At 33.8% G+C, this 18,538-nt stretch overlaps 1 protein-coding gene across 5 annotated transcripts in view; it reads left to right on the plus strand.

The window, feature by feature from the left end:
• The window catches only part of ZDHHC17 (zinc finger DHHC-type palmitoyltransferase 17), a 189,910-nt gene that overhangs the window by 47,247 nt on the left and 124,125 nt on the right, over positions 1–18,538 (plus strand). For all 5 annotated transcript variants that reach the window (XR_007402232.1, XR_004804989.2, XM_025439403.3 and 2 more), the window contains exons 6-8: positions 3,575–3,639; positions 4,270–4,432; positions 11,369–11,494. Coding sequence is in view for 3 of the 5 variants with exons in the window: in XM_025439403.3 (XP_025295188.1) it covers positions 3,575–3,639; positions 4,270–4,432; positions 11,369–11,494 (354 nt within the window). In the remaining 2 variants the exon portion in view is untranslated. The remainder of the gene's footprint in view (positions 1–3,574; positions 3,640–4,269; positions 4,433–11,368; positions 11,495–18,538) is intronic.

Raw genomic sequence — 18,538 nt, forward strand, 5'->3', positions numbered from 1 at the left:
GGATGTTTCAGTATTCTTTATAACTTTGGTGTAGGATGTTGGCTATAAAATTCTTAAGGGACAGGGATTTCTACCTGTCACATTACCTTTTGTATGATAATATATGCATGATGATAATAAATGTCTGGCAATTTTCTTTTTTTTTTTAAAGGTATCTTCAATATTTTTTTAAATTATTTTTTATTTTTATTTATTTATGATAGGCACACAGTGAGAGAGAGAGGCAGAGACATAGGCAGAGGGAGAAGCAGGCTCCATGCACCAGGAGCCTGACATGGGATTCGATCCCGGGTCTCCAGGATCGCGCCCTGGGCCAAAGGCAGGTGCTAAACCGCTGCGCCACCCAGGGATACCCAATTTTCTTTTTCATGAGTAGGTTTTTATTTTTGATTATTCAATTCTTTCGCTACAAAAGTAGCATGCTTATTATAAAATATTCAAAGGTAAGAGAAAGAGTATGACTTAGAAAATGAAACTCCACCTTCTTCCCTTAGCCCCCCCCACAATGAGATTACTTTCTTTAGCAGTTTAGTATATATTTTTTCCATGTATACACTAATTATAAAAGGAAATTCCTCTAGTGTTCATGACACCATACTCTAAATGAGGTGCAAAGTCTTTCCCTGCAGAAGGACTACAGAACCATGTGTGGTCTAGTCGGAGATACTCTCAGGCCCATCTTTTGTCATCTTCCTACTTACTCTGCTTTGATACACCAGTCTTCCTGCTGTTCCTTGAACAGCTCTAATATGCTGTTGTCTTCCGGCCTTTGTGCTTGATCTTATCTTCTTCTGCTTGGTAAACACATTCCTTAGACAAACAGTTCTCTTATTTCAATCAGATGTTTGCTCAAATTTTATTAGTTCTGATTAGTTCCCAATTATAAGTAATAATAAATTTAGTATATTTTTTTCTCTTTCCTGTCTTTAACTGACTTTATAATATTGTTTTTCTTAGTGTTAACTTTGTTCTGGTAGGTATAACTACATTTCTTTTAGTTGATTTTCAGCTTTAAGTAATATCCTTTGATTCATAGCTATTACAGAGTAGGTACTTCTACTTTCTTTTCAGCCTTTTTCCATTTTCTCAATTTTTGATTAATTGTATCAGTTTTACATTCCTTAGGACATATAACATTTCCATTTAGTTTGTCATTCTGTTCTTCACATTTGTTTCATTTAGTTATACTGTTAAAATATATTTAGTGCTCACTACCAATTCTTTTGGATGATTTTCAGGAGAAAAGGGAAAATACTAACTTATGGAGCCCTGTTGATCATGGAATCCCCATAAGCTTTTGATCTGGGCTTGTTAATTCTTCCTTATAGAGAATACCCATACGTCCAGGCTGAACTTGGAAAAGAAGTACCAAGTTTTAAACCCCGACCCAAAGAAAGAAAAGGTTGAATTTCATTTTTCTTTTAGTATTCTAGAGATGTGGCGTTATTTTACATTTTTAATTTTACTTATTGATATTTTTTAATACTATCACTTTTTAAAAAGGATATGAAAAGACAACTAAGAAGGAAGAAGAAACTAAAACAAGAATTTACATGTTTGTTTTAATTGGACATCAAATTTAGTTGAGCTCTCTTAAAATTAAGAAAGTGAAAGAAGTAAAATTAAGTTACAGTACTTGGCTCATTCAAGAAACAAGGAAACTTGTCATTTCTGAGAGGATTTTCTTAAGATTTTTATTGAAAAAAATCAATGTGTATATTGGAAATATTGAGAGAGGTTGCATAAGATGTTCCCAACCATTGTTAATGTATATCCATAAATGGATTTGTAATGGATAAGGTGTAACATTTGGATTTCAGCATTCATGATGAGGTACTAAAAGTAATGATGTCCAAGGATGTGTGTTCTAGTTTGTCTGATGTACTGATTCTCAGCATTTTTTATGCTTCATTACACTTGGATAATGTTCATATTTGAGACCTACTCCCATCAATAATAGTGGTTCACAGAGAACTGCATAGAGGTATAGAGTGTTTTGCAGTGTACTCACTATAACTCTCTCCTCTCTGCACTGACTGGCATGTTAGATAACACAACTTGGATTAGAGCTGCTGCCTTTATATAATCCAGGAATGGACGATGCAGAAAAAAAGATTAAGGAACTGCTTATCTATTAAGCGTTTGTTATGTTCTAGGGTATGGGCTAGGTGCTTTACACACATTATTCCATTTAATCATCACAAGGATCTTACGAAGCCATTATTTATATTGGCATTTTTAGATGAAGAAGCTGAAGCACAGAGAATTAAAGTCATTGTGCCAGTTTTATAGCTATTAAGTGGTGCAGCTAAGAATTAAAAACCATGTCTTTCTTATTCTAAAGCCTGTACTTTCCCCAAACAAGTAGGTAGATAAATGTCTTTTTACTTAACAGATGGTTGTTGATAATTTACTCTGCTGGGCACTGAGAATACAAAGATGAAGTTAATATAATTTTAATCCTCAAAGAACTCCTGTTCCTGTTCTAGTTAATGAGACAGATGCCTCAGGCATATATAGTCCAGATTGGAGTTAGGAGAGATAATTTTAAGGAAGTGAAACGTACAGAACCTTTGATGCATCAAGATGTCTTGAAAGATTTAGTTAACTAGGGAAGAGTTTTAGTTGAATAGATGGTAGTTTTAATTGTAATTTGTTAAAAAACTAAGCAAAAGGTTGGGGAAGTATCATAGGAAGGCAAAAAGTTGGCTGGGAGAAGGAAAATAATCATGGTTTACTATGCATTTTTTGCTGGGTATAGTATTCATGTACATTTATAATATAAATATCAAATATTTATAGCACCAAAAATACAATAGATCTCTTGAAAGAATAAATAGGTGTATATTTGTGATGGGGCAGGAAGAGAAAAGAGGGAAATTCTCATTTCACATACTGAAGAGTCTCAGCAGATAATGCCTAAAACTGAAAAATCAAAAAGTAGCAATTCAGTCATCTTATTTTAAGATTTGGAGGACTGAAAGAGATGAAAATAGTGGGGAGTAAAACAGAATTGCTTTATCACCACACACTTTGCAGAATTATTTGACTGTAAAAATGTACATGTGTAACAATAAAATAAAAAGCAAACTTTTTTCAGTTTATTGAAAAGAGAAGTCTTTTTATTCCTCGTTTTGAAATGCCTAGAAATAAACAAGGTTTTATTATTCCTCTTTCATGAAATGGTATAAATCTCTTTTTCACAGACTTCATTTAACTTATCCTCTGTGAATGAAAGATGAAGAATAGATCAAGATTTCTAAATGTAAAACATTGAAAAGGGTGATTAAAGCATCTGAAAAAGGATATCTATAAGTATGTTACTTAAATACATATTTAATGTATAATCCACTAAATATATCCCACTAATGAAAATATTTAGTGACAAATGATAGTTTATTTTAAAGTTAGAAAAGAAAAAAAAAAGTTAGAAAAGAAAAATTTTCAGAAATCAGCCTTAATTGAGTAATGTTACATTGGCTTCTCCTATGATATGTAAATAGATTTTTCTGAGTAAATTTGGTAGGAACTTAAAAGTCAGACAGTAAAAATTTCTTTCTTTTTATTCTATCAGGATGTAGATATGATGGATCAGAATGGAATGACACCTTTAATGTGGGCAGCTTACAGAACGCATAGGTATGTAACCATTATAAAATATTTAAGATCATTTTCAACATATTAAAATGTAAAATAAGTGATGAGAAAAAGCAGTTAATGTTCTATTTACTAATATTGAAAATTCTTATGAGTACATTGTATATAATAAATTACCTTTTTAAATGTTTGAGTCTGGGCTTACCTTGACCTTGGTAATGGTAGTATCTTTATTCTTTTAGCAGTTTTTAAGAATGAAAGATGTTACCTTATTTTTAAAAACTATTTTTTTCGTGTTATTTGTATATTGACAGGTTTATTATATTAGTAAGTTACCTGAAAACATTTTTGGAATAATCCAGATTTAAATTTAAAAATGTGATTGTTTAATTATATGGCTATTAATGACCTTACTCCCTAATCAAAATTAGAAAATGTCAGGACCAAGTATGCCCTCTCTTGGAACAGTATTATTTTATACGGGTGTTGCATATCCTTAATACATCATATTAGAATGTCCCCTCGTTACCAATTATAAGGTTGAGTATAGGCTAGAATAGAAGTGTTCCAAGATGGAATGCAAATGCAACCACGATCAGTTTAGTGTCTGTAATGATTTCTATAATTGAAATTAGGGTTGTTGTTGTTGTTTTTTTTTTTTTTCCTTTTCAGTGTGGATCCAACTAGATTGCTTTTAACATTCAATGTTTCAGTTAACCTTGGTGACAAGTATCACAAAAACACTGCTCTGCATTGGGCAGTACTAGCAGGGAATACCACAGTCATTAGTCTTCTTCTGGAAGCTGGAGCTAATGTTGATGCCCAGAATATCAAGGTAAAAATATCCTATATTGATTATGCTATGTGAAATGTTAAGATCTTAACTCCTCAGTAAAAGATAGGCTTTTTCATAGAGTGTCAAGGAGGGAAGAACCCTCTTATTTAAGCTCAACTCTTTGCTTCCATGCAAGAATTTGTTTGGAAAGACTGGATTATTTGCTTTTGTCTTTTAATATTGAAGTAATTTTCAGATTTGATGGTCTTTTCATTGGTGAATTCTTACTGACTTTTGAAAATTAAGTTCTATAATATGTATTTTCATAGCTGAAGGAAATAGTTTTCTGGTTTCTTTAAGAAGATCAGTACAGAGATTCACAAATTTGTAGTTAAACCACATTATGCATAACAACTTCTAGTAATTCTTTGACTTGTTATTGTCTTATTTTAAAGGTCAAGATCTTTAAATTTGATAGGCACCTTGATGTTTATAGGAGAACCCACTTCCCCCAGATGTTGGACTAATCCAGGAAAAGTACACAGAGTTATCCAAGAGCAAAGCACAGTTAACATTCACACTGAACATTTAGAAATTTGTAGACATTTTATGAGTACTTGAAAGAAAATTCTATTACTAGTCTTAAATTTTTACTTAACCATTCTAATTTTTAAAGCCTGAGTATCTGCCACGACTTTCATCAACCCTTTCTGTGAAATGACTTTAAGTTTTTAAACATCATCTTTCAGTATGTGAATTCATAAGTAACGTTATGCCCTTTGACAAATGTTCTTTAATTTTGACTATAAATCATAGTATTTTCTGAGTCATGTTTCTTAAATTTCTAGGGGATATGTGCTAATTAAATCTGAAAGAGATTTGAGCCACATAATCTGAAATGGCAATCAAAAAGAAGGTTATCTCCTGCTGGATCAGGGCATCTATTTATGTTCCAATGAATAGTTCTTTCTGTATTTGATTACTCTGAGGTTGAACTACTAAAATAATACAGCTTAGACTAACTATATGGAGCCTAATTTACTTGAAATTTTAATGAATTTTTAAAAATGAGTTTCATTAAAAATGTTTAGTTAAAAGTAAATATCAAATATCTTGTTGGAAACTATAAGAAGTTGAGAAAACCATATATTTTCTTTCTTTTTAAAATTTCAAGTCATTTTGTCTCTACGCAAAGTGAACAGAGTGACCTAATATCTACCAGTAAAAATTGAAAAGAGGAAAGTTGGTATACCATAGTGCCTGGCACATGGTGGGCACTCTAAATATTTGTTGAGAGACTGAATGAAGATTTATGTAGTCATGAGCATAACCTGGAAGCTAGTTTTCATGACTGCTAGTATACCTGTCTGCCACTTCTGTAATTCTAGAGAAAAAAGTTTGCTTTCCCAAATGTCTTTAAATAGGAAGCTCAGAAAAGTTCATAACACGGTGTCTAGTAAATTAGGCCGACCTCAGGCCTAGAGGATAAGAAGGAAGAAGTTTGATTAAGGCTGACCAATATCTGCATAAGAAAAAATTAGTGAGTCTACCTTTATGTTTTATATCTGAATTGCTTTAGAGCATTATTTTTCTTCTCTTTGGTACCAGACACCCATTCCTAAAATGATCATGCCCCAGGAATATATTTCAAAATATTTATTTTAGTGTTAATATTAGTGAAAAGATAGAACCAATTTCACCATGGCAAATATTGAGTCTTTGTAGATTCTGCCAAGAGTCAGTCACATCAGTGTATTGAAATAACAGTAATGCTAAAAATTGTGACAACATGACTATACAGTTCTGGAATTTGAAGCTAGTAGTGTGTATTTTTAGACCATTTAAAAATATTATTTCTGTCCATATAGAATTTAGGTAACTTCACTCAAATCATGATCTTTAAGTATTTGAAGTGTGGTTTGTAAATTTAATGTCTTTCAAATAAATAGTGAACCCCCTTGCACTTCACCTTAACCATTGCCTAAACTTTTATTAGACTTAGAATAAGAAATAATCTATAATGAATTTCAACAGGAAGGTAATGGTAAGAGAGATATTTGAAATGATTTATATGGTTTGTACCTTATATTTTTAATATTTTGTAGGTTCAGGCACATGATCTATTTGGTACCAAGATAGAATATGCTTAAATGTAGCTCGCTGGTTTTCTTTCTTTCTTTCTTCCTTTCTTTCTTGCTTTATTACTTTCTTCCTTTCTTTCTGAGAGAGCACTCAAGAACAGGGGGGCGAGTCAGAGGGAGAGGGACAAGCAGACTCCCCAGTGAGCAGGGAGCCTGATATGGGGCTCAATCCCAGGACCCTGGAATCATGACCTGAGCCGAAGGCAGACACTTAACTGACACCCCGGCACCCTTGAATGTAGCTTTCTTAACTAGTGCACTTCGTATGAGTACCTTCGAGTCCACAGTGTCATATAATTATTGTGCATGTAAAACTTTTTTTTTTATTCTGAGAGACAGCATGAGTGAGCATGTGTGGAGGGGACAAAAGGAGAGGTAGAAAGAGAATCTCAAGGCGACTCCTCCCATGAGCCTGAGATCATGACCTGAGCCAAAATCATGAGTCATACGCTTAACTGACTAAACCACACAGGTGTCCCCCAAAAGAAGTTATTTTAAATGTAATTCCCTGGTAGCTTCTGGAGTGACAACACCATCATCATTATGTTATTTTTCTTAATTGAGGTATAGTTGGCATGCAACATTATGCTAATTTCAGGTACACAGCATAATGATTGGAACATAGAGTGGGGTGACCACTGCAGCAGATCCAGTCAGTATCTCTCACCATTACATAGTCACAAAATGTCCTTTTTCCTTGTAATGGAAACTCTTAAGATTTACCTTTTAGCAACTTTCAGATATACAGTAGATACAGCCGCTATTCTGTACATTACATCCTCAGGACTTATTTTAAAACTAGAAGTTTGTACCTTTCAACTCCCTTCACCTATTTCACCCCTGCTTCTGGCAACCACCAGTCTGTTCCTCTGTATCAGTGAGCTTGGTTTTGTTTTGTTTTATTTTTGTTTTATAGATTCCACAAACAAGTGAGATTATATTTATCTTCCTCTGATTTATTTGAAGTGACATTATTTTTAAAGAAAATAAAGTCTAAGTAGTTGGTTCAGTTGCTCAGGGAACATTTATACTTTCAGAATAAAAATAATCTTGCTGTCTACACTGGTGGAAAAGTAGAATTTTGTTTTCAAATGCACTTTTTCTGGAACTTAAAAGATGAAATAAGTATCAGCTGTTTTTTTTTCTAGTGGAATCTGGCATTCCTAATATGCTGCTCTGTAGTCACCACCTTCTAGTGGAAACTGTTTATTCATTTAGCAAATATTAGTGCTGGGGAGTCCAGGTGTTTTAGACAGATGAAGTCCATATTCTCTCAGAGTTTACATTGTATTAGGAAATAGTTAATTAAAACACACACATGAGACATACAGGCAAATATGGTACAGTGATGAGGGCTATGAGTGACTTGTGAATACCTCTGAGGAGCTAGCATTTGCTTTGAGACTTGTCTGATGAAGAAGGGATCAGTTATACAAAGACACGTGGGAAAAAACTTTGCATGTAGAGGAGCCTGCAAGTTGCAAGTCCCAAGGCCAGGAGTAAGCTTGCCATATTAGAGGTGCAGAGAATGACAGCCTGGACTGAGTGCAGTGAGCAAAGGAGTGAAGTCACTGAGAGAGGCAGGTGCCAGATCATGCAAGGCTACGATAAGTGACTTTAATTATGTTCTCAGTCATGAGAAACAGTTGGAAGGATTTGTGTAGCCTGGCTTTATACCTTGTGTTTTAAATATTCTTTTAGAAATATTTAAAACTTTGGTTGCTGATGGAGAATGCATTGAAGAATTAAGAAAATGGAGAGGATGAGTGGAGCTCATTTAGGCCGTTGTAATCAGGCAGGTAAACTTAGTTTAACCTACTATTACAGGAATAGAGATGGAGAGAAGTGAATGGATTTGGAAATGATATTTCAGAGTAGATTAGATATGAGGGTGAAAGGAAATATTGACGGCTGAATAAGTAAGTGTAATACATATTGAGGTTGTGAAGATGAAGGAAGAGGACTTGCTTGGCGAGGGTGAAAGGAATTGGTTCTATTTTAATCATATATAATTTGAGATGTAGTGCCTTTTAGTTATGTGGAATGGCAAGCTAATTAAGTAAACTTAAATTGGTGTGAATTTCAAAAGGGAAAAATTTATTAATTAAAAATAACCTAGGTTCTTTGTCCAGGAATTTGAGAAATAAAGTTGATTTATGCCTGTTTATTTTTCCATTTTTCTTTTTAAGTCTTAAAGAGAGTCTAGTTGATCATGAATTACAACAAAAAATATGTAGTCTGAAAATCTGGATATGGCTGTAATAGGAGTAAAAGTTGCATTCTTCAAAGAATATAAAAATTATACTTTGTGTTATACAACTATTTTGTTGATCCTAATCTAAAATAGCTACTTTCTAAATAAGATTAAACTTAAGTTTCTTAGAGATTATATCTTTATATTAGATATTTGCCCTTGTAAATTATTTGAATAAGGAATTCGATTCTTTTAATATGTAAATAATGATTTTTTTTTTTCAAGATAAAGTAACTTTAAAATGACTGTTTTGATCCTTAGAAGAACAAGATTAGCCATATAACCTAGATTAGAAATTCTTAATCTGGGACCTACCAGTGAATTTTGGTTAGGGGGTGAGCCCATACGTTGTTACGAAGAAATGACTTGTATCAGTACTTTTCGGGGAGATTGTCAATGGCTTTCATCAAATACGACTCAAAAGAATTTAAGAACCATGGCCCCAGAAAATAGTTACATGGAATAAATCCAAATCTTAAGAAGCGATAACAGTAAGGGAAGGAAAAGTGATTTGGGATACTAAGAATTAAAAAAAAAAAAATGACCTATGTATGTAGTAAACCCTTCTTATGGTAGCATCTCATTTGTGAATTTTTAAAAAATAATATTGTTCACTCTCCCACATGTTTTGGTTGTACAGATAAATGTAGATGAATTGAGTTTTGGGAGAACAATTAATCTCTGAGTGCTGCCCAAGCATGTATAGTTTATTCTTTCTAAAATTATCAAACAACATAATTTTTAGTTTGTGCAGGCTATAAAATTACTGAACTTTGTTAATAGATTGAAAGACTCTTACATGGTTTCTTGAAATGAGGTAAGAACTTTTATCTAAAAATAGTTTTCTTTACCTCTTAAGTACCTGACCTAGATGGTCTCCAGGAAGGAATTTTCCTTAGTTTTCATAATGAAATTCAATCTCCGGCAAAAAGTTATCTTTCACCCTCCACCTTCCATTATGTTTATCTCACCAAAACTTTTGAAAAGTTTCTCTTATTACCAGTTACATAATCTATAAATACTCCATGATTCTTGTTGTTATTGGTCTTGTTTTATCGTTTACTGTTTTGGCTGACAACATGGAGTAATCAAATAGAGACTTGATTCAGAACCTGGGCTTTAGTATCATTCTTTAAGTTAATTGCTTGTTTATTTTACTGACTGAATGAAAGAACTATACAAAAGCAGTCAGAAGACTAGAGGAGTAGTTGGAAGATTTCTTAAAGCTCCCTCCATCTTTTTATCTAGGCAATCCTTAGGTGTCACATGGCCCTCTAGTGGAAGGGATGCTCAGCTGGACCGAGGCAACAGCAGGATATTCTCTGGGAATTGTTACCCAAGGGATTGCTTTTATTCAGGTAATCTTTATAGTTTGGATTAATTAGCTGGTTCTTACAACTTAGGCGATAGAAGTTTTGAATAGGTAAGGAGATATTTTACAGTAAATATCCCTATTTGTGGAAGACTCACCTAGATTAGCCCATTCCTTATTAAATACTATTGACCTTTTATTAAAGGATTGGTTGGGCTTTTTTGTTGTTATTCTTGTGTTGTTATAGTTGTTACTATTGGTGGTAGTGCCGTGTTTTGTTGTTTGCTTTTTATTTTTTAGTATTTTTTTAAAAAATAAAGTATACTTTATACTTGATAATCATCCCTCATAAGTAAGGCACTCTAAGGTTTATTTTTTGTTTTTATCCAGTTTTTCAAAGTAATATTTAAATATTTCCCCTTTTTTAAATAGTTTTGAATATTCATCTATACATTCTTAAAATTTTGGCACACAAAAATTTTCATTTTACTTTTCTATTTAAAAAAGTAGATAAATAGTGGAAACTATTAAATAGAATAGAAATGTAGGTGTTTGACTAATGAGAAAAAGGATTTTGAATTAATAAAGGCACAAAGAAGTATGGATCTAGAATTAGGGGCACTTATGTCTCGTTTCTTTCCTTCCTTAAAACACTTTATTTTATTCACTTATACTCTTGGGCATTCCTCTTCATGAGATTAAAGGGAGAGCTGTAGGTCCATAACCCGAGTCACTATTTTTTTGTTGCTGTTCTCATTCTCTTTGGAAATTTCTGGATGGGTGAATGAATTTAAGATGACCAGAATGCCAGTACAACAGTAGGAATAGAAGTTGACTTCTCTTTTTCTTCCCTATTTTCTTCAGACCTTTGTCATTACTGAGATTAAACTGAGAGGTTTCTGGCAATTTGGTGTTATAGTAATATATTTTGTAGTGATAAGTACTACTAATAAAACCCTTAAAGAATATGAAATAACTGATAAACTGAATGATAGCCTCTGATCCAGCAGGTGCTAAAATACCTACTTTTTGGTTTACTTTTATATGTCAAAACATAAGCAAAAATAGAATCTATAGAATAAGATGAGTAAATATATTTACTGATTGTACCTTGAATGGGAAGCATAATACAAAATTAGATGCTTTTAGCATTTGACTTTGCCCAGTGTCAAAATAATGTTAATGAACTAATTGTTCAATTTGTTTTTATGGGAGTACTTTAAAAGTTGGCAACTAAATTATTTTACTTTTTCTTTTACTTTTAACATGAATTTTTTTCTGCTTATTAGGGCGAATCAGCACTTGACTTGGCAAAGCAGAGAAAAAACGTGTGGATGATCAACCATTTGCAAGAGGCGAGACAAGCGAAAGGATATGACAATCCTTCTTTCCTTAGAAAGCTGAAAGCTGATAAGGTAAATTCATGACTGAAGACTTACATAATCTTTTAAGTAAGATTCATAGGCATACTTTCTTAGCTGAGCATTTTTAGCTTTTATTTATTTATTTTTTTAATTTTTATTTATTTATGATAGAGAGAGAGAGAGAGAGAGAAAGAGAGGCAGAGACACAGGCAGAGGGAGAAGCAGGATCCATGCACCGGGAGCCCGACGTGGGATTCGATCCCGGGTCTTCAGGATCGCGCCCTGGGCCAAAGGCAGACGCCAAACCGCTGCGCCACCCAGGGATCCCCATTTTTAGCTTTTAATTTTGCCATTGGCCAGTGTAATTTTTAAAATACTATATTACCCAAGACAAAATGAAGTCAGATAGCAGTTTCTCAGGGCTCTGCCTACTTGGTAATTTGATAATTAAGAAGAAATATATGTAATTGTTTAAATCTCCATAGGCTAACATAAATTTTAGTTCATTGATTAAGCTTTCCTTTGTTAGTGAGAGAGAGATCATAAGTCCTTACTGTTTAAGTGCACTTATTAATATAATAAATCATGAAAAATTGTAGTTCTAATACGTATCTTTTTAAACTGCTCACAACTCTGACCTCTAATTGATTCAAGCTTCCCATTCTTTTATAGTATGTTGTAACTTTTTTTAGAGTGAGAGAAACTTAGATTCTTCACTTCTCTATAGAAAGACTGTATGACTGTTGGTTCAATTGCCTAATTGTAACACTATGATTTTAAAATTAAGAATATTTCCTCCAAAGAGGGGGTCTATATTCCTTAAAAATTTCCTTCCTTTAAAAAGGAAAAGTCAACTGGCAGTTTCTTTATAATACTTAAATAATTGACGAGGTATTTTGGCTAATTTGTCAGTAATCACAAGTTGAGTAGTATTATGCCTTGACTACCATTTTATTCAGTCTGTTCTAGTTGTAATAAAGATGCTTTATTTAAGGTTAATGATCTATGTGTTATCAGGACAAAATGACAAGTTTTGGACAAAGGGAAACGTGAAAACATGCCTCATTTATTTATAGTTCAGACTTCCTTAATGCGTTGAAACCATTGGTCATTACTTAGACATGAGAAAGGTTAGATTTATAGTTTATAAACTTACCTGTGGGGTGCCTGGGTGACTCAGTTGGTTAAGCGTCTGCCTTTGGCTCAATTCATGATCCTGGGACCTGGGGATCAAGCCCTGAGTTGGCTCCCTGCTCAGCAGGGAGTCTGTTTTTCCCTCTCTCTCTCTGCCCCTCCACCCCAATTTTTTTTTCCTCCACCCCAATTGTACTATCTCTATCATGTGCTCTCTCTCTCTTAGGTAAAGAAATAAAATCTTAAAAAAAAAAAAACTTGACTATTTTAGAAAAGAACCTTGACTATTCTCAACCCATAATTGAGAATAATGAGCAGTTTTTGCATGTCATGTGAACTCTTCCATTTTACTATTAGATATAACATAGAAAGTGATTTATTTTAATTTTCTCTGATAGAGCTCTGTCCTCTAGGGTGTACAGCAGTTTTTCTCAACACAGTGAACAAAGCCTGATGTCTCCTAATAACTAAGCTTGTAATAAAAGTGTCTTGTAGTACTTTGAACAGTCCCATAGTATTTATGCTTTCATTTTGTTTAGTGTAAATACTCTAAAGAATTTTTAAAAAATACATTGTCAGATAAAAATGACTTTGTAAATTCCAAATGTTTAATAATATACTTATTATTTATTTTTCTTGTTTTTAATTTTATAGTTAATATAGCTATATACACATTTATCTGTTTAGATATGATTTCTTTTTAAAAAGAGAGCTTCACAATTGCCTAGGTGGTGCATTCAGTTGAGCATCCAACTTTTTGCTTTCAGTTTGAGTCATGATCTTAGGGTCTTAGGATGGAGCTCCATGTGAGGCTCTGCACTTAGTGCAGAGTCGGCTTGGGATTCTCTCTCCCTCTTTGCTCTTCCTACTTGTTCTCTTTCTTTCTCTCTCTCTCAAATAAATCTTTAAAAAGTAATAAATAAATAAAAGAACTTCATTAAAGAGTTTAGCATAATTTTATTAACATTTCTATATTATTGTGATCAGTTCAGAAGTCAAGTGTTATGTATTTTTGGTTTTGCATTAGTATTTTAAAATATATTACATTTTTAAAAAGATTACTATATAAAAATATATGATGTTTGGGGGCTTTGTAAAATTAAGTATTTGTAATTATATAGACTATTCTCTTTTCATCTCATTAGAAATATTTAAATCGTAAGCATGATTTGATTTGCTAATCTGTGAAGTATCTTCTTTATTTAAAACTAAACAAACAGTGACACCTAGGATTCAGTAGTATTTTACTAAAAATAAGTCATCCCAAGGGGGAAAAATATTTTTGGACAGTGCTAGTAGATAGATGTGGAGGGAATCTTAATTTTAGAAAACAGTATTAAAAGCTCATAGATTTTTAAGGTTAGAAGATTTTAGACACAAGTGAGGGGCAAAGGGAGAGGGAGAAAGAGAATGCCTCCTAAATAAATGTTTAATAATAAGTTAGGAGAAAATCTCTAAATTAGTATTTTTCAACACTTAAAAACCCACGATCCCTTTTGTTAACAGTGGAAATCTCATTGTCCTCTTTAACACTGTTTATTATGTGAAAATGAATCTGGGAAGATGGAGTAGATATGCGCTTCCTATTCTTCCCCACTAAGTACAACTGAAAAAGCTGGATGTTATTGCTGTAATGTAAGAAGATTCTAGGGATGGAAAGAAGAAGGCAGAGTGGCTAGGGAGCTCAGGATCTGAAGAATGACATGGTGGCGAGTTCCTGCGTTTCCTTTTTTTTGTTGCATATATCCCAAAAGTGGAGCTGACAAAGCCAACAACTTAGAATCACAAATGGATATGGGCAAAAAGGGCTCCAACAAAATCTTGCTCTCTGGCCAAAGAACCACAGAAGAGGCAGCTTAGCAAGATAGAAGCTTTTAGAAAATAACTTTCTATCACAGCCAGATATTTGGCTGATATACTACAGCCAAAAACTGTGGCTCCACCCTGAATCACATGAGCAAAAGCCTAGACATTTACCCTTACCATACTGTAATGAAGTACCCGAACTTCTTTCCTGGGGTGGTGTCAGAGAAGACTAAATAGGGATTTGGGACTTTCATCCCCTCTGGCTGTTAATGAGGTCTCATCCCTGCTGTATCAGGGAAGACCACATAGGAAGCAATAATGAGGCACTCCTAACCCTCCTGGCCAGGGGAGGTATCAGTAGAGGTATAGTGGGGAGCTGGAAGCTCTACCTTTGCCCAACAGTAATGAGGAGCCCCCTGTCAGGCGTCATTGGAGTCCAGTTTGAGATCTGAACCTCCATCTCACCTGACAGTAACATGCTTCACTCTCCTCATTCTGCCAAGCTACATCAGAGGAATCTATCTAAAAACAAAACAAAACAAAACAAAAAAACAGAAAATCACTCATACCAGATACTAAGAAGGTCCAAAACTGATGAAATGCAAATCAAATAGATGCCAACAACATGATGACAGAGATATTAGAATTACCTGACGAAAGATTTTAGAGGAGTCATTATAAAAAGGCTTCAATGAGTAGTTACGAACATGCTTGAAACAAATGAAAAGTAGCCTCAGCAAAGAAATAGAAATCTAGAAATAGAATATACAGAAGAACCAAGTGGAAATTTTTAAACTGAAAATTATAATAACCAAACTTTGCAAAATTCAGTGTATGGGCTCAAAAGCAGAATAGAGGGGGCAGTGGAAAGAATCAATGACCTTGAAGATAGAACAATAAAAATTAGACATTATAACAAAGTATCTAACAGTGATATGATTAGAATCCCAGAAAAAGAAGAGAAGGAAGTTAGAGCTAAAAAAGTACCCAAAAGATACAGTGGCCCATAAAATCCCCAAATTTGACAAAAGACCAACCTATAGATTAAGAAGTGGAACAGAATAAAATCAAAGAAATCCTGCCTGAACACACCAAGTCAAACTTCTGGAAACCAAAGGCCAAAAAAAATTCTTGAAATCCCCTTGCTAGTAAGGGTGAAATAGATCAAATAACAATGGATTTCTCACCAGAAACCATAGAAGCCAGAGGAAATTGGCACATTTTCCAAGTGCTGAGTGGAAAGAACTGTCAACCCAAAATCTAGTATCCAGTAAAAATATCTTTCAGGAATGAAGGAGAAATCAACACATTCTCAGATAAAGGAAAATTAAGAAAATTTATTGCCAGCAGCCTGGAAGAATAGCTAAGAAATGTTCTCTAAACAGAAAGAAATAGATAAAAGGAAAAATCTTGGAACATAAGATCATGTAAACAAAATTATGAATAAGTACAATAGACTTCTCATCTCATGCTTGACAGTTGGAGCAAAAATTATAATATTATTTGATATATCTCTAAATGTAGGTATATATGTGAGACAATTTATAATCTAAACAGGGAAGGGTAGAGGGACATAAAGGGGTAAGGTTTCTACAGTTCACTTGAACTAGTAAAATGATGACACCAGTACATTGTGATAAGTTATGTTTATATAATATTTGAGTAACCACTAAAAAAACTATGGAGGGATAAACTGGAAAATACTATAGATGAATCAAAATATAATTCTAAAAAGCTTTCCAGTAACCCACAAGCAGCAGGAAAAAGAAAATAGAGAAACAAAAACATAGAGAAGTAGTAGAAAGCAAAAAATATAATTATGAGAAATGCAAATTAAAACCATGACTTACTATCATATGCCTATCAGAATAACTGAAAAAGTTGCAGCACCGCCAAATGCTGGTAAGGAAACAGAGAAATTACTCCTGATTACGCATTATTCATACATTACTCGTGGAAATACAGCACCCTAGAGAACAGTTGGACAGTTTTTAAAAAAACTTAACATGCAGTTACCATACAACCCAGAGGCTGCACTCCTGGGCATTTATCCCAGAGAAATGAAAACTTACATTTACACAAAATCCCATACATGAATGTTTATAGCAGCTCTATTCATAATAGCCCCAAACTAGAAACAACTCTACAGTCCTTCAGTAGGTGAAGGTTAAGCAGACTATAGCGCACTCATACCATGGGATGTTCCTTAATAATAAAAAGAAATGAACTAATGATACAAACAATAACCTGGGTGCATCTCTAGGGAATTAGGTTGAATGAGAAAGCCAATCCCTTAGGTTATATACTATGTAACATAAAATTCTTGAAATGACAAAATTACAGTAATGTAGAGCAGATTAGTGGTTGCCAGAGGTTCATATGCAGGTGAAGGTAGCTGGTAGGAGGGAAGTTGCTCTAAAAGGACCACGTGGGGAATCCTTGTAGTGATGGAAATATTCTGCATCTTAACTGTATCAGTGTCAACATCCTGATTAGGATATTGTACTACTGTTTCTCTAGATGTTAGCCTTTGGGGAAACCTGGGTAAAGGGTCCTTGGGATCTGTCTGTATTATTTATTACAACTGCATGTGAACCTATAATTGTTTCATAATCAAAAGTTTAATTAAAAATAGGTTACTGAATTATAGAATCTAGGTGGTGAATACAGCTAGTATTCACTATAAAATTCTTTCAGACTTACTATATATTTGAAAATTTCTATAATAAAATTCAGGAGAAAAAAAAATAAAATAAAATTCAGGAGAAAATAGATTTTTTTCATATCTACAGAAGCAGCACATCACCATTACATCTTTTTAAAAACATCTTTGTGGCATCATAAATACATATGTTAAATAATATTCTGGGAAGAAAAAAAAAAAAAGAAAAACTCCAGAATCCCACACATAGGTATTTATCCAAGTGAAATGACTTCTGTTCACACAAAAACCTCTATGCAAATGTTTATAGTGGCTTTATTCAGTCTTCAAATTTGGAAATAACCCTAATCCCTTAGCTGCAGATGAAAGAACTGTGATACTATAATAGAATACTAGTTAGCTTTAAAAGGAACAAACTGCCGATACAACATGGATGAATGTCAGATGCGTTGTCTCAGGGAAAGAAGCCAGGCTTAAAGGACTGTGTCAGTATGATTCCATTTATAAGACATTCCTGCAAAAAACATAGGGGTAGAGATTAGTGTTTGTCCGGGGCTGGGACTGGGAGCACAGGGTATTTCAGGATATAACTGTTCTGTGTCTTGATTTTCACATAACGATGTATGTTAACAAAACTCAGAGAACTATACCCAAAAGAGGGTGAATTTTACTATTTGTAAATTGTATCTTTATTTTTAATAATGAAAAAATTATGGCTGTTGCTGAGGAAGAACAAGTATCTGAACTAAAAACAAGGCAAATTACAGATAATTTTAGAAAATAGTTTTTCAGGGCACCTGAGTGGCTCAGTTGGTTCAGCATCTACCTTCAGCTCAGGTCATGATCCTGAGGTCCTGGGATGAAGCCCTGTATGGGGCTCCCCGCTCAGAGGGGAGTGTGCTTCTCCCTTTGCCCTTCCCCCTGCTCATGCACTCACGTACTCTCTCTCAAATAAGTAAATTAAAATCTTAAAAAAAGAATACTTTTCCAATCAAGGCAAATTACAAATAATTTTAGAAAATAGTTTTCCAGTGACACATCTGCCTTCGCTCCCATCAGTACCCACCCCTTACATGCTCTGTCCTCCCGGTTATACATCTTCTCTAATGTCTTGATATAAAATTCTTGCATACTAGAGATGAAAATACAAATCAGGGGGATCCCTGGGTAGCTCAGCGGTTTAGCGCCTGCCTTCGGCCCAGGGCATGATCCTGGAGTCCCAGGATTGAGTCCCGCATCGGGCTCCCTGCATAGAGCCTGCTTGTCCCTCTGCCTGTGTCTCTGCCTCTCTCTCTCTCTCTCTCTCTCTCTCTCTCTCATGAATAAATAAAATCTTTAAAAAAGAAAATACAAATCAGAAAGGTTAGTTATTTTATGACAGCATAAAATTAAACTCTGAAGTTATATTTAATTATTTTTCAAGCCAAAATTACACATCATTCAAAATGAATTACAGTAATTGGGAAAGGCATGGCCACTTATATAAAAAATAT

This window comes from Canis lupus, chromosome 15 (genome assembly GCF_003254725.2).
Source record: "Canis lupus dingo isolate Sandy chromosome 15, ASM325472v2, whole genome shotgun sequence".
Classification (NCBI taxonomy): domain Eukaryota; kingdom Metazoa; phylum Chordata; class Mammalia; order Carnivora; family Canidae; genus Canis; species Canis lupus.